Genomic DNA, 27755 nt, shown 5'->3' on the forward strand with positions numbered 1-27755 from the left:
ATGTGAAAAGTACTTACTTCGTAATTGCAATAGTCTTCGTCTGATTCCGAATTAAACATTTCAATCCTGCCTTCGTTATCCGTGAAAAATTCTACATCTTCAAATTCGAGATTCGATTCATCGGAATCATTATATCTTTCGGTAATCGCTATAAATATTATTTAAATAAAAAGTTAGTTTATATTAAAATTAGTTAACGAAGTAAAATTATTGAATATACTTGCTTAGTCGAAAAATAATTGAGAATCGCAGGAAGATTCTGCGCTTTGATGTAACTCTCCCGACGACAGCCAAACAAATACTGACGCACGATTGAAACGCCGTTTGATGCATGTGTCAGAGCAAATTAGAGCGTGAGGCACCTTGCGCTAGCTCTCTCGATCTGTCACACACACTTGTGCATCTAGCTCGCATACGTACAAGGGAAACTGTGCGAAAGAAAACGGGAAATACTCACACATCTCTTAAAGCGGGATATCACGCGCACTTGCATTAAAGTATTTTTTTGATGGCATCGACTTTTCAAAGTACTAACTCTCCAACATGATTGTTAGGAATGAAACTGCAATGTTTATAGGCCAATGATGTCAAACTCATGCCAATGGTGCCTCGTCAATCTATATTCCTTCCACTGGTTAGGAAAGTTTGTGTGTTACATGTCTTTTGGCAATTAGTCTGGTTGACAAGAAGGTCTCACTCCAATTATTACTAAGGGCAAGATAAGCAGTTATAAGGAAGTAGATTGATTTAATGCTGCCACCTGTTTTACGAGGTCGCCAAAGAGGTTTGCTAATCTTAAATTTAGCGAGTACTCATTAAATAATGATTCCCGCAGGAATAACTGTACTTAAATAATAATCTCCAGACTCTTAAGCCATTCAATAATTATTTACGCATGGAAATCAATAAATACATTTAAAATATAATGAAGAGGAATCAGCCTGGAAACTTTGTGAAGCCTTGGCTACAAGAGGTAGTGAAGTGGATGAAGCATTTTCTACGAGAAATGTAGTTGTTTAAAGTGTTGAACTTTGCGTGCTCATATCAAGTCGGGGTCCAGCATTTTAAGGTTTTTTACCCCTACGGGGTGTGATTTGGTAGCCAAAAAGATGCCGTTGGAAACTGGTAATAATTTATTAGTTAATATTATATAAATTGCGACAAACTATGGTGGGCGAGAATCGTTATTCTCCGAGTGGTGGTGGAGAAGCTGGCGGAGGGATGATGTCTAGTGGATGGTTCTCAGAGGTTTTGTAGTTGTGGCAGCGACAGTGTAGTTGAGGTTGGTTCTTCTCTGCTGCAGTGCTCGTATGGTGGAGTCATTCTCTGGGCTCGAGCCGTGTCTGACAGTGTCTCCTCTCGGGTCGTGTCTGAACTCTTCTCAACGAAGACCAGCCTTAAGTATCAAGGGTTGCAAAGCTCGCTGACGAATCACAACCATGCTACGAGTATCTAGACAATTGTTACACTCGTTTCTTAGAGCAACTAAATAAGTATACGCCTCTAGAAAGTTACATTTGCTTAATGAACATTCTTTCGAGGTCGAATGGTGCAACAGGAATATTGTACCCGTTTCACAACAAAGAAATATTCTTTCAATGCATCGGAGAATACTCGCGTGTTATTTATGTCATAGCTGATGACATGGCTGTTTCTGAATAAATGTAAATTGTATTACTGTATTAAATTTAGATTGTTTTATATATATATATATATATATATATATATATATATATATATATATATATATATATATATATATATATATATATATATATATATATATATATATATATATATATATATATATATATATATATATATATATATAAATAAATAATAAACTAATACATACGGATTCGTAGAGTCGACGAGTATTAGAAACAATTTTAATGTTAAAAGACTGTCTCGCAAGTATATAATATATTAAATTTAAACTAATGCTCGCCAAATTACATCAGAACAACAAAAAGTATTGTGATAACGCCAGATTTATGTCTGGAATAATTTATATACTAATTAAAAAATCAATGGAGGTTGGAGGATAAAATTAACCAATCACATCATTACTAATCTAATCATTAAATGTACTACTGAGAAAAGACAAACCCAAAAAATTTAAATAATTATCGTTTCATTTGTCCATATTTTTCTAGTTGCTAGCCAACGTTCCTAACAAATAATTTGCTGATAAAATATTTCGAAGCTCGCCAATTGAAGATCATATGTTCGAATCTCACGTGAGTCCACTATTTTCGATAAATTTTACTTTTTGTCTGGGGAGCTTAGAGTTTTTAATAGTTGTTATTAATTTTAGCTCCATTCGATCATATTAGATTGTATTACTATCATGTATGAACATAAAGGTGAATAATGGCTAATAAATGAACAATGGTGATTTTTCTTTACGAATTACGGCTTCCATAAATGATGTCACAGGTTTTTCGTGGATTTTCCACCCCTCCCCCCTTATGTTACAATATTTTATTAACCCAGACTCCTATTTTGGACACAATGTCAGAATTCCGCTCGAGCCCCTCTCCTCTATACCTGTGACATAATGAAGGGTGTGTTTTTTTAGAGGTATGGAATTTTAAAATGAAATAAAACACATACAAATCGTGATATTGGCCATGGTATTGCCTTTTCAATTTTTTTCACTACGTTGCGAATTGTTCGCTCAGTAGGACGATTAAATTTGCCATAAGCTCTCCGTAAATTTCGATACACAACTCGTACAGAAGTGTTATTTATGTAAAACAATTAAACAATTTTAATACGTTAAGCGGTGGTTAAGCGATCCATTTCGTAAATCTGCTGTTTCAATTTAGCATTTTATACTTTGAACACGCGTGGTTATTGACAGCTGTCTGATTTACAGTGCTGCTAACCAGTGGCGTAGCTAGAGATTTTGGTCCCTTGTGCAAAGATTATTTTATTTTTTTAATATGAGTTGAAATAATTTTTACTACATGTTTTTACATATTCACATAATAAAGTATTTTAAATTATCACTAAAGACAAAATTATCCAAACAATTTACACCCGATATTGATGAAATATTTTTTAGTAAAATATTCAAAGTTTCGAGCAAAAATTTATTTTGATGTATATTTTAATTTACTGTTTTTTTAATTATGTAAGTTTATTTAGAACTTGAAACTCCTATTTTTATATATATATGTATATATCTACTGAATTTGGACTTCACGAATGAAAATAGCCATTTACTAAAAATTACACATTCACTGTAATATTTATACATTGCGTGAAAATAAATAATTATAAGTATGTAAATGTATATATTACTACGTATGGAAAAGTTGAAATCATATAATTTTAATAGAACCTGCCAGATAAATTATATTTTCACTGGTAAAAACATATATCTACCGGTGAAAATGTATTCTGATATTTCACTTAATTGATATATTTTTGGTATTGATTCGAGATTGTTTTTTTCTAGATTTTCTGCAAGGGATAGCTCGAGAAATTTTGGTTTTGGACTAGGGACGCCAATTCAGCTTTTTCAGGAGAGGAGGCAAGTCTGTATTTTTTTTTAATATTTCGATTTTATTTAAATTCATAATTGTTCATTAAATGACATGCATTTTTCTGGCCAAATTCAATAGTGAGGGGGGAATGTTTCTATCTACCCCCCCCCCCCAAGTTATGTCGCTGAAATACTCAGCCAGACATTCATCGTATTTTTTTATGTGACTTTTGGTATTTTTATATTGATAATAATTATTTTTTATATTGAGTATTTAGAAATTGGGGTCCTTGTTAAGCTGGGCCTTCGTGCTTTGCATGCCTTTGCTATGAGGCAGCTACGGCAATGCTGCTAACCTGTATACTGTTAATTGTTTCCACCTTTTATGTTTTCCACAATATAAAATGGTACGTTCTAAAAAAATATTAATATTCGTTAAAATTTAATTCTGGTCATTTCATTGACTTAATGAAAAATTAAACTTTTTTTAAATTCAATGTTATATATTATATGTAAATATTATTATTACATTTGCATTTTTAGTTTATTTGGAATTGTTCGTTTTGATAAAACGGTTGATATATATTTTGTAATAAAAATATTTATCTTATTGTTATATGTTATAAAAAAATATTCATCTTCTTGAGATATTATATGAGAATTGTATACTTTGATTATTGTTTTAAAACATTATTTTTGATTTTTTTCACCAAATTATTTTTGCACAATAAATACGCATTTTGGTTTTATAATATTAAAATAACTTTCCTAACTTAAAAATATGCAATTTTTTAATGTAACACTCGGCTACATTTTCATCCCCAAAGTGGCCTACCCCTGTTATAGACTCTCCATTATTTTAAAAAATGGCGAGAGACTTTCCCAGCGCGCCTCCCACTGCTGAAAACTGTCTGATTTTCCGGCAGGGTGCAACAAGCGCCAACTCTACGAGCAATATACTCAGTTGGCTTCCAGACGCCGAGCGGCTCGTTTGTCTGCGCTCGCGCCGGTATAACTCACAATCGCGAACGAAAGTTACGAGACCGGCGCGAAAAGCCGGTCGTTTGAATAAATCTCATGAGTGATTCTGTGTAAAGAATAGATCAGTGTGTAGTGAATTTGCCCGACGATGCCAAAAATGGCTCCGCTCTGGTTGAGTCTTCTGGCCCTCTTCGCGGTGGAAAACTCGGCCTACAACCTGGAGACTCGGGACTGCACGGTGCAGAAGGCCCCCGGGAAGACTCCGGCCATGTTCGGCTTCAGCGTCGCAGCTCATAAGGAAAGGGGACACGCGTGGTGAGTGAAATTTGATCTGCAAAGACAGCCGGATGCAAAAGTTCCTCGAAACATATCGCTACCTGCTGAACACATGTTTCGCATCTCGGGATGGATGCACGTGCGCTTCTGCTTAGGGTCTCATTGTCTCTCTGTAAGATCGTAAATTAACGCATAAGACCTTTTGGCGAAGTTTTGACCTGGGTCCGACATATGCGAGTCTTCGTCTCGAAGAATTGGCTGAAAAAAGCAATTTTGTTCGTCATTGCATACAGCATCACTATTTATGTATTATTTTTATGTAACAAAACAATTAACTTAGGCTAGTTATACTATTTAGTATTCAACGCCAATAAAATTTCGCAACCAATAAAAAATACATAAACATGTTGTTTATTTGAAAAATATACATAGACAATTGAAATAGAAGTATATTAATATAAATAGTTTACTCAGAGCGTGGGTTATATTTTAATTTATTATTAGGGCTACCAATAATTATATATTGGTTCTAAAAATATAAAATTCTCACTAGTTAAAATCAAGTGAAAATATTTTTTTATAACCGTGCTAATGGAAAAAATCAGTGTAAAAAATAATTGGTCCGTTTTCTTGAACCATTAAAATATTTTATGAAATTTCTAAAAATGACAATTAATAATATTCTGTATATAAAAGTGTATAAAAAATGAATTTAATTTAAAATAAGTTTTATCTATTATAAAACATTTTTTGCTTACTTTACTTTTTTTTTAATTTTTTAATAAAAAAAAATTTCACATTTTTTTTTTTTACTAAATTACGAATTTAAACTTTCTGGAATAGTCGCCATTTTGAAACAAGTTTCATGTCGATACGAAAACTACGACAGAACGTCTTTGGTCTATTTTAGTTTTTTCTCTGTGATTTTTTAAACGGAGTTTTTTATTTTTTTGATTAGATTAGATTTTATATTTTATTCAATTTTCTAATATTTAAAGTTTTTTGCTTTCTTTATCTTTCACTTTACGATTTTTTTTAAAATTAGTTTTATACAATACACATTTATTTACAAGTTAGCGAATCGGGCTGGCTAACGAACTATGGCGAAACAGAAAAAATAAATTACTCCACATACCAGCAGTAAACTTAAATAATATATTCGTTTCTGTACATTTTCGATAAAACTCAGACGCAACTTATATTTTTGAAGCGATTAGGGATTAGTTTGTACAGTTAATAGCCGATGACGCAAATATTCGTCATTGTAGTACTATCGCTTAGAGCTGCTAATGCGCTTTTGCATGAATCAATATGTAGAGAGATGATATATAGAAATATACATATAATATATATTGTGACGAACTTTTTTTATTACTGTTTCTGGTCGTTAATTTTATATTTGCGTGCATGCATATCTCATAAAAACTAACAAATATTTATGTCTTGTATTATTGATAACAATAAAAATTATGATTATTACAAGTATGTTGAAAATATGATATTTTCCTAAATAAAAGTATTCAGTGTCATGTATAGAGTAAATAAAGGAGAGGGTCATAGATATTAATTTTATTGAAGAAGCGATCTTGGCAGTCAATTCGCAACCTTAGAAATTCAACGATCGAATGTTCATAAAATAAAATAACTTCTTGACCTGAAGAAAACGATAAACTCATCCTTTTTCAATCTAACCTTTGCTCTTATATATTATAGTCATTAATTTTCGTTGCAAAATTAATTGATTTTAAAAGTGCATATTACCAAAGCGAACGGCAATATCCCTCTTCATCGTCAGGTCCATTTTTGGTTACCAACCTTCGACGACAACGCCATGTGCAAGATATTGGTTGTGTAACGCTTTCGCGCTATTTCTGCAGTGACGAATCAATAAAAACATAACAAATGGTATTTAATCAACAATAAAAAAACATAAACAAACAGTCTGATTGTGAATATATTTACAATTGGATTGTATGATACTTTAAGTGAAACTGTCGACATCGTCGAAGAATTTCAAAATGTTGACAGAGTCGCAGTTGATAGACCATTGTGTCGAAAACTTGTTCAAACATATTCACCGGCAGACACCAACGAAGTCACCTAAAATAGCAATGATCAATGCTTAAAATATACTATTATTTGGCAACCCTGTTACATACTTAATTAGTGATATTTTGACTCTTAATTCAATTAAATTATTAGTATAGTACTTGACATAGTATTCGTTCGACTTTGACATAAATATATTTCAATAATAATTGTACAAGTGCAAAACTACAAATACGCGTTCTACGAAGATATCTAGTTATCCTTGATTAAATGATTGTCTATCGGCTAGATGCACTCAGCATCTTTGATTCTATTGCTTTCGAGACTATTTTCTCTTTTTCCGAGAACGAAAGCAGCTGTTGTATGATGAAGTCATCGTTAGCGAATTTATATTGACGTCACAGAATTTCGTTTTCTTTGAATGAGCTCACCTTTCACCACTTTGTCGTAGGTCAGTATACCATTACTGAATCACTATTTCAAAGAATATAAATTTCTCTAAAAGTCATTAGTTGTTCAATACATTCTTAAGAATAAAAGGTAGAACTGAAAAGATTCGATACATTCGGAAGTTCAAACAATAGATTGTTCAGCATCCTTGCAAGTGCCCAATTGTAGACAATTCCGACCATTATGTCTCGTTAATGCATTCATTTGGTGTTTTCGTGAGATTGTGAGAGACAACACTTCGAACTCAATAATGTCAAGGTTGAGTCGATGTGGTCGCTTATGTAATCTCAAATCAAGCTGCATTAGTCGCTCACCTATGTTCGCGTTTACGTTTTTTGCAAAAAATATCTATAGCATAATAAATTTACAACCAACTATAAAATATATATTTATTATGTGGGCGAGAATGTAAGTTGTTAACCAGTTAACCTTTCGGTTTTTTTGGTGGCGTTTCCGTTAAATGCTAAGTTGAGCTTTAACCCTTTGACAGAAGTTTGTTTAATTTATACTTTATACAAAACAAAATAAAATAAATGTAATTCACAGAGCAAACAATACCATAAAAGGTATTGATTTACAAATGCGATCGTGTCACTCTTTTATAAACATAACCATAACGAGTATGTATTTGTCCAATTTATTATGATTTGAAAATACTTGACCGATATATAAATGATGATTAACAATCACTTTTTTGCAACAAAAATATAATAAGGTTTTTTTTTGTTAGTTGTTGTATCATAAGTTTTTCATATCTGATCTCATTTTTCAAAATTTTTGATTTTAAATCATTTTATACTACATTTATATGACTGATATATATTATAAATTGAGTATTACCGTATATTTATTTTTAACAGTCAGTGTACAATAAAATCGTTTAATGAAGCTCTTTAATATTTGCCATGTGATTGGTCGTTTTCCCTGAAGGATGTACCGATATGTGTAAATACACAGAGCGTTATTGATTTCAGTTTTAGAGGTTCGGTAGTCAAAATTATTATCTTATCGCTTCTTGTGTAAGTTAGCACGAAAAACTATTTTATTAAAAACGAAGAAAGGTTATGCATGATTGTAAATACCAGATAAGGCACTAAAATATTTGTATAATCGATAATAGTATTTTAAAACATGCGTCACCTTCCTATTAAAGCATAAAATCGATTTTATACCAAATTTTTTTTTAAATAAGTCAAAAATTTATTACATATAACAAAAATGTATATTTTTAACAAAATATTTTATACCTACTAGTACAATTATTAGATATTATTGTAACCTCCCCTTTACTTATCTTTGTCATTATTCTTAAAATATACTTATCTAAATGTTAGGAAATTCCAAAATATATTTATTAATGATTAGAAAACATTAATAAATAATAGTGGACGGTTTACTAAAGGTTAAGTTTAAATTTTATTACCCATCGCTCGGAAGCCGGCAACTGTCAAATCGATTGCGCAATCTTTATGCCCAATATCGTTGGCAGCACTGATTTGGTAACTGCATACTTTAGGACGATTGTATGAAAATTACGACGTTAAACAGTATTTATTATACTCCGAACCAATTAGCGGCTGATTGATCATAAAATTACGCGTTATGGCCAAATGCATCTCTCGGAAGTCAAATCTATCGATCGATTAACGAGTGAACAAAACAACCCATTATAAATCAACAAACTCGTTTTGAGGCCAAATTCGTTACGCTGAACTCGGTCGCGTCATTCCATCAATGAAAGCGAATATTCGACGTTGGCAACACTGATCGAAACGTCAAAATGGATAATTGTTTTTAATACCCAGCGATTGTTTTAATTTGATGATTTATGTCTCCTGTCAGGGAGTAAACATATACGTACCTACATATATACCGGAATGTAATCGGTTATATATGTACTTTTTTTATTTGGCATAACATGAACGCAAAAATAGAGCTGTGTATATATGATAGGGATGTTCCAGACAAATAATTGTAACATTGGAGTAATAAAATGGAAATAGTATAATGAATTAAAAATATAACTGTTTTGCAATTCAGTTATATTTTAAATCTGACCTTTTAAGTTTTTAACTATTTTTTTTTCATGATAGTGAATATAGCTTTTTACACTAAGAAAGTTGTCAGTGAATTTATGTTCTAGTTCCCTAACCCAAAATTGAGTTATTATGATTGAAAATCTTGTATCGTGCGCGAACAGCGTTAATATTTTCGTCTATTACACATCGTCGTCGTTGGTTTAGGTAGACGCTCCAAAATAGATTCTGTAGGTGTCTATTTCCTGGCTTCCTCCGACTCCAATAATACACATTTTTAGAACCAGAACAAAACCCTGAGTATCAGTAATCATGGCAATGTTAGTTAGTTTTCAGTATATTTTTTGCACACTGTCAATTGTCGATTTTCAGCAACGCGTTGTCAGTAGATGTGTTATTTACGTCGAAATAGAAACAGATAAAACTGCATGCGACTAACCGGTCTCTTTATGTCTGAGATCATTATTTATCTGCGACTGCGACTTTTATTCCGTTGGCTTCATTAGAAAAATACCAACGGAGATGTTCATCGATTCGTGTTGACTTATTTATGCGCATATAAACCATGAAAAGGATTGTAAAATAAAATTAGACTTGTTGGGTTATAGCGGAAGTGAAGTAAGATACCGCATATCTCTTATACACCTGAGACTATGGAGATGAAAAACATTTTTTGGCAGAGCTTCAATGGCATGTGATTTATTTCGGTTATGCAACACCAAAAATAAACATTCTATCTTAATGGAAGGCCAATAATGGGATCGGTTAATTAAATTGTCCGACTCCGATGCACCAGATATGTGAGTAACTCCTTAAGATCATGTGTGTAAGAATGCGGAATTGAGTCTTGAACGTGTTCGCTCAATTAGATCAAGAATGTGTTTTAAGCCTAAAAGTCTTGTGCTTTACAGTGATTTAACTACAATACATAGATATAACCATACAGTTGAAGCTTTTTCATGTATGTATACAAAATATTTAAATGACGAAAATTATACAGTGGTAACTTTAAGAATTTAAGCTATTCGGAGTTGAAAGCTTAATTCGACTTTTCCATTATCGTAAAATTTTCAGAGCTTAGAGAGGTTGTAAAAAACTAAAAAAAAATGGATGCAATATCCATTGAGTGGCTAGAATATAAGTCCACCGCAAGAATGGCGTCTGGTCGTGTCTTCTATTTGTGATCGAACTCGATTCTTTGGATCGTTAATGAAGATGGATGGTTTATTTTGAACTTTCGTAATCTTTTCACGAATCGAACGTTGACGATCGCTGATTGAATCGCGCGTACAATGTAATATTATGAATGCGTTTAATTTTTCGTCGATGCATTTCAATGGGTGAAAGGTGAGAGGCGTTTATGTCAGGTATGTCACAATTGCATGATAAATATTACGGTTCATTATAAAGTAGCACAATATTAGATTATATGTTGTATAAATTATAGTAGTAGATATTTTCTGTTCTGATATTTTTCACTTCACAACCACTTTCGAGGTGTTGTAATATTAACATCACAGAAAATTGATCTTATTTTAAATTATTTATGACGATATAGAAAGAAAAATAATCTGATTTGGCTTTTAAAATTTCAATTCGTACATGAACATATGTACATATATTATTTTAGTGATATTGAACTAATGTTTACATACAAAACAACGTATCTAAATATTTAAACACACTCAATACTGCCCATATGTAAATTTTACGACCTTTCTATTTGCGCCTTGACCTCTGGTTCTCGCCGGTCTTCGCCCTCAGCCCATACTAATTTCACCTTAACGATTTGATCATAGGTAATTGGCTTTGAGGGCATCGAAAACGAAGATTAGCAGCTTCCCATGCTCCTCATCGCATCTCGTTGAGATCGTGTTAAATTGGCCAATGATTGAGTACCAACTACCGATTCCTCTCAGACTTCCAATTCTCCACGCGATATAGCAATAACCTGAAGATTCAACCAATGACTCAATCATTCGGAACATGAACTATATGTTTAGACAATTATATCATCGTTACATCAACTTCCATGTAAAACAAACCATTCAATTCTTAGTTAATCGATTGTCATCAAAAACCGCAAACCCTACGAGTAAAACCGCATATTGCGTATACAATTATTATTATACGATCACGTATGGCGTAAAATCGCATCATTTCTCATTATATTATACTTGGTATACTCACCTTGGCCCATTTCATGAAGTTTACCTCTGAAAGTTTTGGGAACTGCTTGCTGTCTTTAAGCTAAAATTATTTTCCTCATTGTTTCTGTTAGGTGTTTTCATTATAAATATTTACATTGCAGATTCTTTTCAAAATTATGAATAGATCAGATATAACAAAAAAATATTCTTAACTACATTTCCGGTATTTATTTTATAATATTAACATATTGTTTTTGAATTACATCACCTATACTCTGCGCGTCAGATGTATCATATACTAATTAGCATAATCAATATGTCACGTATTCTATACTTTTTTATGAAACACGAGCCACAGGTTGAGAGTTTATATATTGATATTACAACTTGTAAATAAATTACATCTTTAAAATCGTATGTATGTTTGCTTTGTGTCGTTTTTCTATATTTAAAGAGCAAATCTTGGAAAATGTTTTATGGTAATATCATTTTAACTTCTTGATTGGACCATTCATATCACAATCTTAGCAAGATTTTAATATTTAGTAGGTGATTAATATTTTTGCATTTTTATGTAAGTTTATGGATATATTTAATGGCGCTAATGTAATTATAATATAATATATGTGTCATTCTAATGATTCACATTTATTCGTAAAAAAATAAAAGATAAAGTATTGTCTGAAAGTTCTCATCCCTATTTATAGAACAATATCGATGTATCACACACTGGATATATATTTTATAATCACTTTCAATTTTACTTCTACTACATTTTTCCAAATTTGCAAAAAATATGTCTTTTTTAGTTTTGCATCTGTAAGTTTATTTTGTTAAATGGTGTTATCATTATGTTTAAATTCAAATGTAAATCGAACTTATGCAGCTTCAATTTTATATCTAGGCTGCATTCTTTCGTTTCTTAACGTTTCATTTGTGGCAGCTACGTGTGTCACACGGACGAAAAATACATAATTTCAATGGATCGGTAGTTATTGCGGAAATGAAAATTGCGCACAGCGGAAATTTTAAACAACAAAAATTCTGGTCATAGATTCAATATATATGTACATATGTACAGTCGACCCCCCATGTAGCGTAGAGGTTGGGACTTCGTTATAGGAGTACTACGTACCCATACAAAATTTGAGGTTAGGTTCTTTCAACTGTATTTTGTGAATTTAATGAAATCAGCATATCAAACTTTTTAATGCATTACCCGGATGCGTTACAAAGGGGCAGACTCAAACATCTACTAAGTAAGTAGTGATACACCATACTGAAACTATTTTATTAACTATTATTAGAGCTTACAATCAATATAAATATGTACGACTACGTTATTCCATATTTAATTTAATTCAAGGCTGTTGAGCGAATCTGAGTGCAATATTAATGTTTTATGAAGCCATAGTTAAAAATATAGATATTATATCATCAAAATCTACATTATTCGCTTTCTTGAATTTCTCGCATAATAAACGTAAGCAAACAGATAAGGCAACAAAACTGCGCTCTTAGTATGACGTAAGTACTTATTTTCAGCAGTTTTAACACATGAGTCCAAAGTGTACGCACACCTGGTCTATCGTGAATTTGTATATAAAAATTCGTTCGAACAGCTTGGTGATGATGCAATCTGGCATTGTGTTCTACCTACGCCGTCTCGTATTTATCTCGACAGCTATTGTAATTCATGGCTGAACCAATATTTACATCGTGAAATGATGATGACTAGGAATAGCCTCACCTGCTTTCAGAAGAGAGGCTAACAACCCAATACATCATTTCTATACGAGTTTTTTATATGTATTTGCAAATGCACTACTGGTTATAATTCACCAATGCAAAGAACTTGACTTATTTTTTCATATATATTTTTGATAGATTTACATAGAACATTTGCACACAAGTTATTTTTACTGTATATGTTCAAAATAAATCACTGACAGGTCCGTGTTGCTGGAAACACTTAACCAAGATTCATGATATGGAAATAGCATAAATATGTATGTATATATCAGGCGCGTACTGTTCGTTCCGTTCCGCATGCCCTTATATCTCACTCTCTCCCGTCACTTAATACGCGAGCGAGCGAAAGGGAATGTATCTCACCGTACGCGCCTATATAGATATACAAGATGAGATACAAAAATTGATCCAATTTAATTTTTTATCAAAAACTCTCTTTTAAAATAGTACTTGTCAGATATAACACACTTATGCCAACATTTCTTCAAATCCGTAAAACATTCGTGGAATGTACTATTTGATAGTCTTCCGCTCACTCAACGATTTTGCCTTTTGATTTTTACGACTTAATAGTAGGAATTTGTGATGGAATTAACCGTTATAATCGAAGAACACAGTAGGAAGAACTTTGACATTTGATCGAACGTGACATGCTTTTTTGATGGGATTTTTATTTCGATGTCAAAACTACACTTTCTTCAAAGACCCGCTCTTCGCGTTATTTATAAATAAAAATATCAGTTATAAAATCCAGTATTATTCTGTATAGTGATAATTTAAGACTGTAGTATACATTCGATCTGTTGCAGATTTTCTATGAAGATGGAATTACGTCTACCGTCTGCAATTCAGTGTCGAAAAGTGCCATATTGTGATATTTTCTTGATCTCGTTTTCACTAAAGATCTCGGAATCACTTTTGAGAGCAAGTGGAGATTCTCTCTACACGTAATCGAAGTCTGCAAAAAATCTTACAAGAAGTTCGGCTTTGTTATGAAGAACACGCTTCAATTTAACGATCCGTCAGTTATTCGTGTCCTCTCTGACACATATCGAGGCCTTCTTGAATCGGTATCTATAATTTATATGAATTAGTAAATCACACATTTTTATATTTCTTGTAAGTTATCAAATATTTATGACATATCAATCATTTTGTCCTTTCGTTCAGATTTATCTGAAACGTACTAGTAAAAAAAATACTAATCTTAGTAAACATTTATTTTTATAGACAGTCGTCTTGAATCTTGACCCATTTTAAGTAGGCGTCGAAACAACATTTTCATCCTCCACTTTACACTACGTTTAGCGCACGTCCTACACCAAAAATCTGGTTTTGTGTTTACAAATCCGCTTGTTTGTCGAGTCCGAAGCTTTATCCGTGGCTCACGTAAATCTGAGACTGTTTGCCTCGGACGATGACAATTATTTCGTTCTAGGTGTAGCCAGATAAACCAACAACATCGGAGAGTAAAGTTATCTCTAATTGCATTATGCAACTGCCCGGTTAATGTTACCAGTGTGTACTTCCCAGTAAACATCAGATAACAAAGTAATTTAAACACCTTTTTATCGCCCGGCAAACAATTTCTTTTTAAGTTTCGTAATTAAACCTCGCTATTTAAATATTATACAAAGATAATGTCTATGCTTAATATGTGATTCAAAAACGCGATAGTAAAAAGAAGTTTAAATTTATAAGTCCCCCTTCGATGCTTAGTATTTAATTAAGTAATTAATATGCTTTATCAATAATTTGGAATAATCGTCTTATATTTTAGGACATCTTACTTTAAAATCCAAATTCATTTTGATTTATTTTTATATAGATTCAAATTCACATTTTCACATTCAATTTGATTTGCCACAAGATCATGGTAGTGCCACAAATTCTAAGTTCCGGTCGCATCTACATTCTAATTAGAATCCATTACTATTTGCCTCTCAGCCATACACCGTGGGTGCATCAAAATAGTTGCCATTTCATTTTTATTATATAATAATGCTATTTTATTTTATTTTAGATACAAATATTTTATTGCTTTTATGAGCAATAATTAGTAGGAGCACATTTAATAATGAGTATAATAATTCTAATATAATATAGTATAATAATTATGGAATGAAGTAAGTGGTATTGTAGGCTATTAAAATTTATTCATTTAATAATCCAGGACTGACGCCGATCCCTGAAGAGAGAAATGGTAGGGGTGTCGCATGCAACGAAAAAAGAGATAAAGCGTTCTATTACGTGTAACGGTACTTCGTCGGTAACGACACGGGAATCTTTTGAAGCGTACCGGTCCCAGTGCACTATATTGAGGTACTCCCAACTGATGTCTTTCTTAGAGTTGTAGACGTACAACTCTAAGATAGACATCTTCTACAAATTATATGGTTTAGGTAGAAGTATATTCTGATCAAAGAATTGAGCGACGTCCAGGAATACTGCTGATCATATATTTGATCTTCAAATGTTTTATCAATAGCAATAAAACTGTTGATATTATATAATAATTAATTGCGTGTTTTTTAGTATTATATAGCTCAATAAGCAGTTTTTTAATATTGGTAGCTAGAAGTGACATTCATATTCAGACTTTTTGATCAGAATATATTTGTTTTTGTACTTCTTTTGCTTTTTATACTATAAGTCGGTGAACTATTATCATCGTTGTCTTGGAGCTCTTATTGCTTAAGTACAGTCTTTCTTTTTAAATTAGTGTATTATGTTGTTGTAGTCATTCCTTGCAGGAAAATTCTATTGCTTTTTTAGTTCTTGTATTATTTTCCATTTATTTATAGCGATTATTTGATCAGAAACTAGATATTATTACTTTTTATTCGTCTGTTATTTCGTCAATTGAGTAATATGGACATGCTACAATAGACATTTGAGTCGAGAAATTAATTTAATTAGGATTTTTATTGTTACTAAAATACGGCAATTATTGTAGTTGCAAAAACTTATATTACATAAAAATGACAAACAATTTAAAAAAAATATAGAACGTTTTTGATCACTTACCGTTTTCTTTACGATGTAATTTAATGGAGTGTCAATAATTTTGAAACAATATGACGGATTAAATAGAAATATTAGCGAGTTCTATTTTTAGAAAAAGTTACATTTTGACAGTGTTCTTAAAAACGTACATAAACGATAAAAAAATAATGAAAAAAATACTATAATAGTGATTTCAAAACGATTTTCACCTCTATACATTTTGTAAATGGAGTTACGGATTTTAAATAAATCGACTTATTTTTAAAAAGTTCTTGTAAATATCTCGGAGTTTTTACATATAGATAAAAAAATAAAAAAAAATCGTAGCACTATTTAAAAAGTAAGTAGGTCAAAAATATTCTGCATAATAGTTTGGCGCCGAGGTGCAGATTTCCGTGTCAAGATCACGTCGGTGGTCACCACTTTAGCGCCTGCCCTCCAGTTTATTTTTAATAAAATAATATGTAGTTACTTTGCTGGTTCGAACAATAGCTATATTTTTTTAAATAGGATAAAACTATGGCCGTTATCGTGTCCTCAAAAAACCCGCATAAATGACAGGAAAATTGAAAAAAATACTTTTATTAAAAATTTATAATTGAAAAATCGAAACATTTTTCACTTTTTAAATTGTTTCGGATTTTAAAAATATCAACGTTTTTAGTTGGCTCAAACTACTAAGATTAATCCCCTACAATGAGCATCATTTTATTCTACGCTTTAGCTTTCAAGCAATATTAGCATCGTCGTTTTCATAGACATTGAGATTAAAAAAAATATATAAAAAAAATATTTTGTAATACCGGTAGTACTGGAGGTAAATTTTTGCCCAATACCGGTATTGCAATCCCTACTGCTGATTTGTCTAAAATCCTCAGACTGACTGCTCATGGCTTTGGAAAGGGATTCTACTTCCAGGACCTCTTCATTTTTGTATCTCACCTTGGATGTTTCAAAACGACGCATCGAATTGAGAGCTTTAATTTTTTTATTGATTGTATTGATTTCGAATACCATTTTTCATTCAGGTGAGCGTTGTCCTGACTTTCTCGTTCCGGCATTTTATTTCTAGTGTGTGGTATTTTACAATACGAAACACGAGTATAATAAATAAAGTCGTCATTCTAGAATCGAAGTCATTAGTTCCCCTCTCCCAAAACACAGTATCTAAACAGTGCAAATTTTCAACGCATACACAATTTATGAAAAGCGTCATGAGAATGATGTAACCCCTAGGTTTACAGTTGATTGGATAATTATCGTGATTGTGGGCAGCCGCTCGGGTTACAGCGACTCGGTCGACCTCGTAAAAGGCGTGTCACAGTATCCAAACACACTTTGTCCGTTTTGCATATTCACCCCGTCGGGGAATGGAAAACTACCCCAAATGTTACCTGCACAATGGGACAAACGAGGGTGTGTCCTCACGTAGGAAAGGTCACAGAGCAGGAAATGCACCGGAGACCTTACATTAGCTATTTTTGTAATAAACCGATGACAAACGACCGCAAGGAGAAATGAATAATGATCTATGGCTATGGAAATTGGATGAAAGCTACAATGGAGGCTTTTACACGAGTTTTGCGGAATGATTGATGGTTGTGTCGCGTTGTTGCTGAATCGACGTGTACAATTTTAAAAGATTCAACGCAAATGCTAACGACTGAAACGGAAACTTTCTTCGAGCAATCAGCTAATTGCCATTGTGTGAAATATTAAGTTGATGGTACAAGTAATTAGATAATACTAGCTTAATGGTAGTTTTAATTTGGAAGATAATTTGTTTACCTTAAGTTAATTTAACACTTAAATTAATGTAACTGAGTCAAAGGTAAAATCTTTCCTATCAGTGTTTATTTAGCTATGGATAAATTAAATTGTAGTATGTTACATATCAACCATGTATCTCTACATCTAATTATTTATTTAAGCCCAATAAATTTTAACCAGTTCTAACATAACATAATGATGCCATTGTTTTACACGACCATCAGTCATTTGTTGACCATTCAATTAAACTGACCGTCCGTAAAAAAATAATAGTGACCAACCCATCAGACCGGCACAACTTCCTTGGGTGCACCCAAGTCGTGTCATTTAAAAAAGAAACATATCGACCAACATTTTGACCCCTCGCTTCGGTCTGGAAATGAGGGCGAGCTCATCAGTGCTTCTAAAAAAAATACAACGTGACCTCCCCTAAACACAAAAAAACAATATAGATAAGTTGGTTAATCGCAATTAACCGTCATTTATATATAAGGTCATTTCGGTGGAGTGTCAACAAATGAGGGCCTCGTTTTTACGAGCTACGCCCCGTGTATACGATGAGAGATCAGAAAGTTTGTGGACTGATAAAATAAAAACTAAATATTATTATTTTACCCATGTGTCTGATAGATGGTACACACAACATTTTTTATGGAATTTCTTTTATATTTATAATCATGCCCGGCGTTAGAGCAATGCGAGCGCTTTAACCCTTTAAATGCCAGCGACTAATTAGTGAATCATCTGTTATTTATCTTCACGCGTCAGTATCTCATTTTAAAAATAAATATTTCGGGGATCCTTTTCTTGAAACTCGTGTTAAAATCTGTGACCAAAAATGATCATTCATCAATAAGGATAAACTAGACAATAATGGGATCATACAAAGGTCATTGTTACGACTAGAACTAAAGTGTTTCCCATAAATAGCACGCGAGGATTCTTCGGTGCATTGAATGAATATTTATTTGTTACGAAACGGTCATGGGAAACAATATATATGTATGTTAGGCTACAATATTCCCGTTGCGCTATTCGGCCTCGGAGATGTCCATCAAGTAAATGTCACTTTCAAAAGGCGTATACATATTTCGTTGTTCTAAGAAGCAAGTGCAAGGTTTGGCTGGATGATTGCTGAATGATTGTGATTACGACGGTTCCCGGGTGTTCCCACCCGCTTCCTCAGGTCGTGTGTAAGCCGAGTTCGGCTCATTAGCGACCCTAGCAGATCATCGACAGTCGTCCCGTTGGATAATTGTATAATTGACTAATTACGTGACTTTTTATTTTATTTTTAATTATTTTATTGAGCGTGGTATAAATCCGAATTTCGCACATGAAGGTTTACGTGTGTGTAGTCAGAGAATTTTTATATCACCCCATATACATTCAAAGACACTGGACATATGGTCCTGTGGAGGCACGACAATGGATTTTATAGTCAGTGGAGCCAAACGAATTATAGTCTGGGTGTGTGTATCTACTCAGTGTCGATTATTATACGGTGCAGTGTATCGTGCCTTTTTCATACTTGAAAGGACAATTTGGTGTAAAAGATTCAGTCTCTCGTTTGGCTTGTTATGGTAAAAGCTTGCCAAATAGCCAGCCGAGATATAGACTATAAAAACATAGGTAGTAAAAGCCAATTTGAATCCTCGAGTACGTGGCGAAATTTTCGCAAGATGTTCTGCGAGGCGTCAAGTTTTATATGGTAGTTGTTAGCAACGGGATAGGAATACATATGAGATAGTTGTGAAGTAACGTCTTTGATAATTTAATGGTTAAACCAGTTGTATCGTTAAGCAAACACACTAAATAGATTCATAACTAGGTTAGACACCGTTACAAAATTTCACTCCAGAAGCATTTCCCTCTCGACGACCCATTAATTTCTATTCAGATCAGCTCAGATTAAGTGTCCATTTGTAACCAGTCTTGATCTGCATAATGGGTACATTTACACCGTACCTTATGTTTTTCTCTTACACCTACGATTTCGCGAATCAGTCAAATGAATTCCTGCAAATTTGAGGTCGCCACTTGCTTGGAATATAGTTACATCATCGCCTGTTTCGAAATGGCCACAATAACGAGGAGCGGAGGCCAAGAAATAGGTCGGCGGTGGTCTATTTCCGGACGAAGCATAAATACGTCCATTTTTCCACCATGGAAAAAAATGAAAACGATCGAATTGTGCTAATGGCCACTTTCGCGCAGTGTAAATTATGGGATATTGTGTAGTATATATTAAGAGGAAGTGCTTCAAATATTTGTGTGAAAGGTTGAGTACGCCTATGGTTATTTTTAAGTCGTTCAGAATGACTACTATTATTTTTAAATCGTTATAAATAGTTTATGTAAAGCTTAATATTGATGTTGTAATTGGATGTGCTTAGCGCCAAGCGATTGGTATTGGCTTTATATGATTTAATAGTTTTAGTCGATAATTAGATATCATGTGTTTTATAAACATACATATATCATCAAACTTTCTCGTTAAACTTATAATCAAAATATGTTGTGATATGAATACAAACAGTGGTTTTCAATACTTGTGCCTTAAAAATATAAATGATGATAGAAAACTAGTTACAGCAATATGATAGAATTTGTCAATTGGCAAAAAAAGTGTGGGGGCTTTAACAATGACATTTAATTATCAAAATAAAATATTAGAGTTCGGCAAAATTTGGCAATAGTCAGGCAGACTTTTGAAAGCTGTCAATTATGTACCACAACAACTTCTAAACGCTTTGAGCGGTTTCGCCGTACATGTACGGTGGTCGATCTTTCACTATTTTGATGTACCCCAGATATATTTACATATATAACTGAAGAAATTATAAATAATTTTTTTTTATTATTTGATTTTATCTGAATTATTTTTATAGAAAATAATACTAATAAATTATAGAGTATGAATAAATAAGTATGGAAAAAAATTATTATGTAAAATATATTATGATATAAAAAATTTCCACTAAAGTTGAATAATATATAAAATATATGTACATATGTATGTAAAATAAATTGCCGAAATTCAATAATAGAAAATTGTTAAAATGAATTATTAAATCATACTAATACAAAAAGTAGTAAAATAAATCAAAAATTTTTTTTTTTACATAATTTACTGTAAAATTAACTCACTACCCAAAAGGATAAACCTTTTTTCATAAGCTTCAAAATTTGCCTAATAAACACTAATGTCATCGCATTATTTTAATTATCCTTTGTAATTATCAGTCGGTTGCTCACGAGCGACCGTTGAAAATATATACTTTCACAAAGGAATAAGTTTCTTTGAAGGATCATTATAAATGTGACACTGCGTCTTATCACCAATCATTGCCAATCACTCAAAAAATACGAGTCACTCATAAAGGACTTTTTCGGGTTTTTAAGCCGGAGGAGTTATTTTATTAAGCAAATATAAAATACCACATACACATATATGGAATAGTAGCTGTCGTGAGGTGATTTTGTGATAATGCTGGGTTATCCACTGATGTGCCTCGTGCTGGAATCCTTGGTGTTAAGTCGCGGAAGCATCTTCCTCTATCTTTTTGCCTGCCCGTTTGTCTCTCTATGACCAAATGTCACATTTTTTACATTGTTGCTTCGAGACGGCTTTGCGAATCGCAGATGAGGATGTTGTGGGTCAATTGCATCGCTTTTTGGACACACTCACGACATATGTTTACGCCTTAAAAGTGAAATTGCCAGGTGGCCATGGTAAAATAAACAATGTATTTTTTGCATGGTGTAGAACGCATTGTCTATCGCGCATCCTTTCCAAACAAATAGTAGTTTTATCCCTATGCTTACAAGTGATTAACGCCTCGAGACAGATGTTATAATAAGTGGTCCATGAAATAGTTTTTATTTGTCTGAAATATTTGTTAGAATGAATTATAAATTAATTGTACTGGTGGTTGGAACTCCCGCAACTCCAATCGAATATTTGAATACCGAATATATTCGCCATTTCTTAACTATTATTTATTGTGGATTTTTTTTTAACTTGATAATTATTGTGGAATATTCTGAAATTTTAATAATTATTATAAAAACAGATTTTTGTATTATTTATAATTTTTTGTGTATTACAACGAAGCAGGTAGTCATTTTTTTATTCGATATATAGCCCAATTCAGTATTTTTTTTGTTATTTATAACATAAATGTCCATAGCAACTGATTGCTGACAAACAAATTAATAAAGAAAAAAACACTTTGTTATTGCGGAACTTCCAGAAACAACTATTTTTTCCGAGTTAATATTGTGCAGCTGTGGACTTTCTTTTTTCTCTTCTTTAAATCAATACAAATAATGTTTTATATTAAGTTTGCCTAAAGTAATTTATTTTGGTGATATTTTTTGGAAGAGTTGTAGACTAATCAGCAGCAGGTATAATTATTATTGAACTTCGTACTGATTTAACGTTTGAAATATTAAATGTTCTATTATTTTGATTTTATGTTAATTACATTTATAACACATACATACGTTTGTTTCTATGGAACTGTAGTTAATATTTAATATATTTTTTCGATTCTTCATATCTTTACAAATATTTAGAAACTACTCACTTGACTAACACTTAAAACATTTATATTGTCTTATACACATTTTTTGTTAAAAATATATTTTTAAGATACAATAAACTGTTAAAAAGTTACTACTCGACCACCAATCCCTTAAATATTTTTTACATTAAAAAACAGAATTAAGGTAGTCGTGAATGAAAAATTTACGTTAAATATGTCCGTTGAAAATATAGGCTTTCCCAAAGGAATGATTTTGAATGATAAAAATGTATAATGCCTGATTATATAAAATACATCATTACACGTTAATAAAAACTTGTATATCAAAATGCATTGGACGAATATTAAACAGTGCAATATTTTTCCAACAGTCCTCTATTAGTTTTCAACGGTTACATTACTAGTTAATAAATTTAGCTTGTATTTGTATTCCGGAAACTAGACAGCAAAAGTGAGAAGAGGGTGAACTGTCAGGGAAAGAATGATGTGAAACGGAAGCGTCTTTCTTCTCACTTAGAGTGCATAGCGATAATCGATATGTAAATATACCATACAGTTGGATATGTACTGTCAAATGATCTGATGAAAGGTTGCGAAGTAAAAATTGAAGTATCCAAACAAAAGGACCACTGCTTCACCGTGACTATGCACCGTCGCACATATTTTGCCTTTGTTATGATTTTTTTTTCTTAATTTTTTTGCAAATTATTGTTGATTTTATTGCCTTTTGAACGTATAAAACATATTAGACATGAGAGGAAATATTATAATTAAAATTCAGATCGAATACCTAATATCACAGCACGCACATCTTTAGATATTATTTAAATATTATATAATAAAGATACAAATGTATCTTTACAATAAAATATCTAAACACTTTCAACACAATCTAGAGTGCAAACCAGATTTTTAATTATTTTCAATTATATTCACTTGAATAGATAATAGGCATACAATCAACTGACCTGCTGTTAACAAGTTACAAAACTATGTTGTAATGCAAATTTCATCAACTTTCCAACTCAACCTTGTTGCAAATTTGTTCTGCATTCAACCCTAAGCTGCTAGAATGTGTCGCGTCACACTTTTCTTACAAACATTTGTAGTTATTTAATGGTAGCGACATAGTTATCTTTGATACAAAACAAATGCCGTTCGGTGTCATCAACATCAACAGTCAATTCTTCTCGGCGACGATACGATTGTGGAATAACTGTATTACGGCACAAGATTCCCACAAGGAGAGAGCGAATGCTGGACCAGCCGTTTCCGCTATGCGGCCTGCGCGTGACTCGAATGCCGATTGTTTTCGACCGCTGCATCCTCAACCCATCAACACCGCCCTCGACGAAATAACAATAATAATGCTACGACTCGGTTGTTTGTAAACATTACTACTTTCGATGAGGTTCAACCCTCAGAAGCAGTTCTAATAGAAGATTTACTAAAGAATGTCAAACTCAGTTAATTTGAAGTTTATATTCAGCACGCGTTCTATAAGGCTTTTAACAAAATATATCCAATATCATTCGTAGATAGTATTTTTATGGGGTTTATAATGTGTTTTGTTTGAATGTTAGAAGTATATATTACAAAAGAAACATCCGAATCGTTTCATATTACACTTATTGTATTACCTCTCGCATATATGATGTAACTAAGATTCGTGCTTAAAATGACACCATCAATAGTTTTTACGAACATCTTCGTTTGTGTGATTACAATAATTAACAGCGATTTTTATCCATTACATTTGACAAACATTTAGTAAGTAAAATCGTGCACTAAATCCGAAAATTTAGATTATTCTGTTTATGACCTATTATTACATAGGTCATAAACAATATACGAAGAGCTATAAAAAAACTTATTATATATTTCGATAAGTATAATAATTGCTATTGTTTTGTAAATATATAATTTATAGTTTAAATTAATATATTAACGTTACAAAAAAATATAAAATGTGGAGTCTTTTGACCAAATTTTTATTGAAATGGACCGTGAGAAAAACTTCTTACGCGTTAAAAGCGCCATAATTAAATCATTAGCCTTTGCGACGCAGCGGTAGGTTGTTCGGCTTACCATACGTGGCAATGGAGAGATTAGCTAAAATCATACTTAACCCTATGAGTATTGAATTAGTTTTTTCACACTTGTTAGCTTGTTAATATACACATGGAAATGAGTTACTTTAATTAAGTTGATATTTATTTATTATTATTTTATATTGAATTTTTGTATCAGTATATTTTATTAATTTATTTTAACTCTTTTCTGTTATTAAATTTCGTTAATTTATTTTACATGTTTATTATGTATTTTTCGGCTTTGTGGATATTTTTATATCAAAACAGAGGCTTAAATTAATATCAAATAGTTGCTATTATGTTAATTTATTTCGTACTTTTTAACCCTTTGAGTAGTGAGTTAATTTTACGTATATTTCCATAATTATTTCTATTGTTATTTATTTATTATTATTTAATATTGCATTTATAGCAAATAATAATAAAAAATTCAGTGATTCTATTAATTTTATTACTTTGATTTATTTCACTCTTTTGTGTATTAGTATATTGTAATAATTTATTTCAACAATTTCATATTATTAAATTTAATATTTATTACATAAGATTCGACTTTATGGAAATTTTTATGGCAATACAGAGGCTTTTAATATTTTTTTAAAAAATTATTATGAAATATTTCTTATTATGTTTATTTATTTCGTACTCTTAAATTTATTATTCTGTATAGAAATCATTTACAAAAATTAAAATTATATTGTTTTTTAGTTATATACAATGTAAATAGGGTACCTCAAAACAGTGAAAGATCGACCGCCGTACATGTACGGCGATACTTTTCAAGTAGTTCATTTATTGGTATTATTTTCTAAAGAAATTATTTACATTAATTTAAATTAATTTTTTTTTTATTATTATTTTTTTCAATTATATATGTATTATATAATATATAACTATCTGGGGTTTCTCAAAACAGTGAAAGATCGACCACCGTACATGTACGGCAATACTCATTAAAGAGTTAAATGCATGACAGCTGAAATCGGAAGCCTTCAGGCAGAACATATTTTACACACCGGTTTATACGGCCACGCAACAAAAAACGTTAATGTAAAAAATCAAATCAAATTACACCCCCAAATATTTGTAATTGGTTGTTGCAGAGCACGAAACCTCATTTAGGCAGCGCCTAAAACAGTTAATCCTCTCACAAAGTTGATTTAAGCAGACTATTGATGGAAAGATGGAGAGTACCGATAATGCAGTCGCTTCTCTCTTCACGTAAATTTTTTAGCCCGATCTTTGGAGATGATTAGATCCTTCAGACACAGACAAACGAGGACTTCACATGTATACCAATAATTAGTTATCGGATTATTGCGCAAATGAAAATTCTGCACATATTTGATTGAATTTTAATTTCAATTGCTTTAAATTTTTCTCTATTTTTAAGTAAAAGATTATGTAATTATAAAATGTATCATATCAATGTAAATTACTAATATAATTGTAAAATATTTTTAAGACATGATATATTTAAATTAAAATCATAGTAACATCTGTTATATATATAATACAAATATTGTTTTTTTTATATATTGACGTATTCTTAAATATACATATATGATCAAAATTTTGTTGTTTGCGCAATAATCACTGAACCCAATATTTATATAAACTGTGAAAAAAAATCGAAATAACTAAGCATAAATGAGCCATCGAACAGCAGAACGGTAAAATCCACTCCTTGTGTCCATATGTCCTTATTCCAAAAATGGTACGATACGTACAGTGCCGTTTTGGAAATTATTGCTTGTCCTCCACTGACGAATGTGGTACGAATTGTCGCAAAAAATTAAGCATAAGACACTTGAATTTTTTCATTCGTTCTGTCTTCTCTTAAGTAATCGAAGAGTGCTTCTACACAACTAAAAAAAATCTTTCTACGATCTTTGGCTTTTCTCTTCGCAATGATTTAGCATGTCTCTTGATCCATCAAATTACTCTTAGTACTGTTCGATTGTCACAATTGAGCTGATTGTCAGCGTCTCGGAGTCGTTCACCCAACGGACAGTTGCCAGACCTGCCTCCGCAATGGATGTCCAAAGATGACCACTGACTGCAAACTTGACGAGTTTTTGTCTTCGTCAATGTCCATCTCTCATTCGCATTCCCGATGATGACGTTACGCAACTGGTATCATATGATTTTGGTTCAAGGATATAATAATAAAAATGTGAATCTGCTTTTACTGGGATGCCATAAAATTAATTCTGAATAAGCAATGCCACTTTTTTTAATAATCATGCATACTAACAAAAACTAAGTATTGTTTTAAACATATTTTATTTCGTATTGCAGGATGATGGTAGGAGCACCGAAAGCTCAATCTTTCCTCAGAGAAGACATCAAAAACGGTGGAGTAGTCTACCGTTGCGAACCCGACAAGGATAACGCCTGTGTGGAAGTTTCTTTCGATAAAAGCAGTGAGTATCTATTTTTATTTAGGTTATGTTACCTCGATTGAGTCCGTTATGTTTATACGTGGCTATGAATAATGGCATGATTACGTTTCACAAACGACCGGCCCACCTGGAAAGGGGGAAGGAACCTATAAATCATGATGCCTTCCCGATTTCGTTATTAATTAACGGGGGATGAAAGTGGGAAGTCGCCCCGCGGGGGCGCAGCGGGATACCGCACGAGAACTAATTGATACGAATGAGGTTACATATTATGTATAAAACTGGATACATGAATCATTATAATATGAATCACGGCGGTGCGGCCAAAAGTAATTCCACACAAAAAATAGACAGTATACGAATCTTCAATGTGAGCAGAAAAACTCTCTAATAATCAATTCTATAACTGATGAAAAATAGTATTTCAATGAATCAAAAGAGAGAGCGATGGTTGATCGCAAAAAAAAATAGAAAGTATAAACAATCTGCAGGATGTTGGATATGTATCTAAAATAGCATAATTAAAATATTAGCTGATTTCAATATTTGTGATACAGTGAAGTTATATTTGCTCTGGCGTTTCAATGAAATCATATCTCAACACATTTTCACCTACAATATAAATATAATAATTAAAAAGTCTCCCTTGTATATTTACCGGATAATACCTTGGGTTACACAAACGTTTTGTGTAACCCAAGCATTGGATCACCTTTCAAGAATCCTTGTTAGGACATGGAGGGC

At 32.1% G+C, this 27755-nt stretch overlaps 1 protein-coding gene across 2 annotated transcripts in view; it reads left to right on the forward strand.

The window, feature by feature from the left end:
• The first annotated feature begins 4453 nt into the window (after window positions 1–4453).
• if (integrin subunit alpha inflated) overlaps window positions 4454–27755 on the forward strand; it is a 77704-nt gene continuing 54402 nt past the window's right edge. The window contains exons 1-2 of one of the 2 annotated variants that reach the window (XM_088203171.1): window positions 4454–4789; window positions 26908–27032. In XM_088203171.1, coding sequence (XP_088059297.1) covers window positions 4623–4789; window positions 26908–27032 — 292 coding nt within the window. In that variant the 5' untranslated portion in view covers window positions 4454–4622. The remainder of the gene's footprint in view (window positions 4790–26907; window positions 27033–27755) is intronic. The other variant, XM_088203170.1, reaches the window with a different exon arrangement.

Source organism: Plectrocnemia conspersa, unplaced genomic scaffold, assembly GCF_051122295.1.
Source record: "Plectrocnemia conspersa isolate PC_06_02 unplaced genomic scaffold, ASM5112229v1 ptg000014l, whole genome shotgun sequence".
NCBI classification, from domain to species: Eukaryota; Metazoa; Arthropoda; class Insecta; order Trichoptera; family Polycentropodidae; genus Plectrocnemia; species Plectrocnemia conspersa.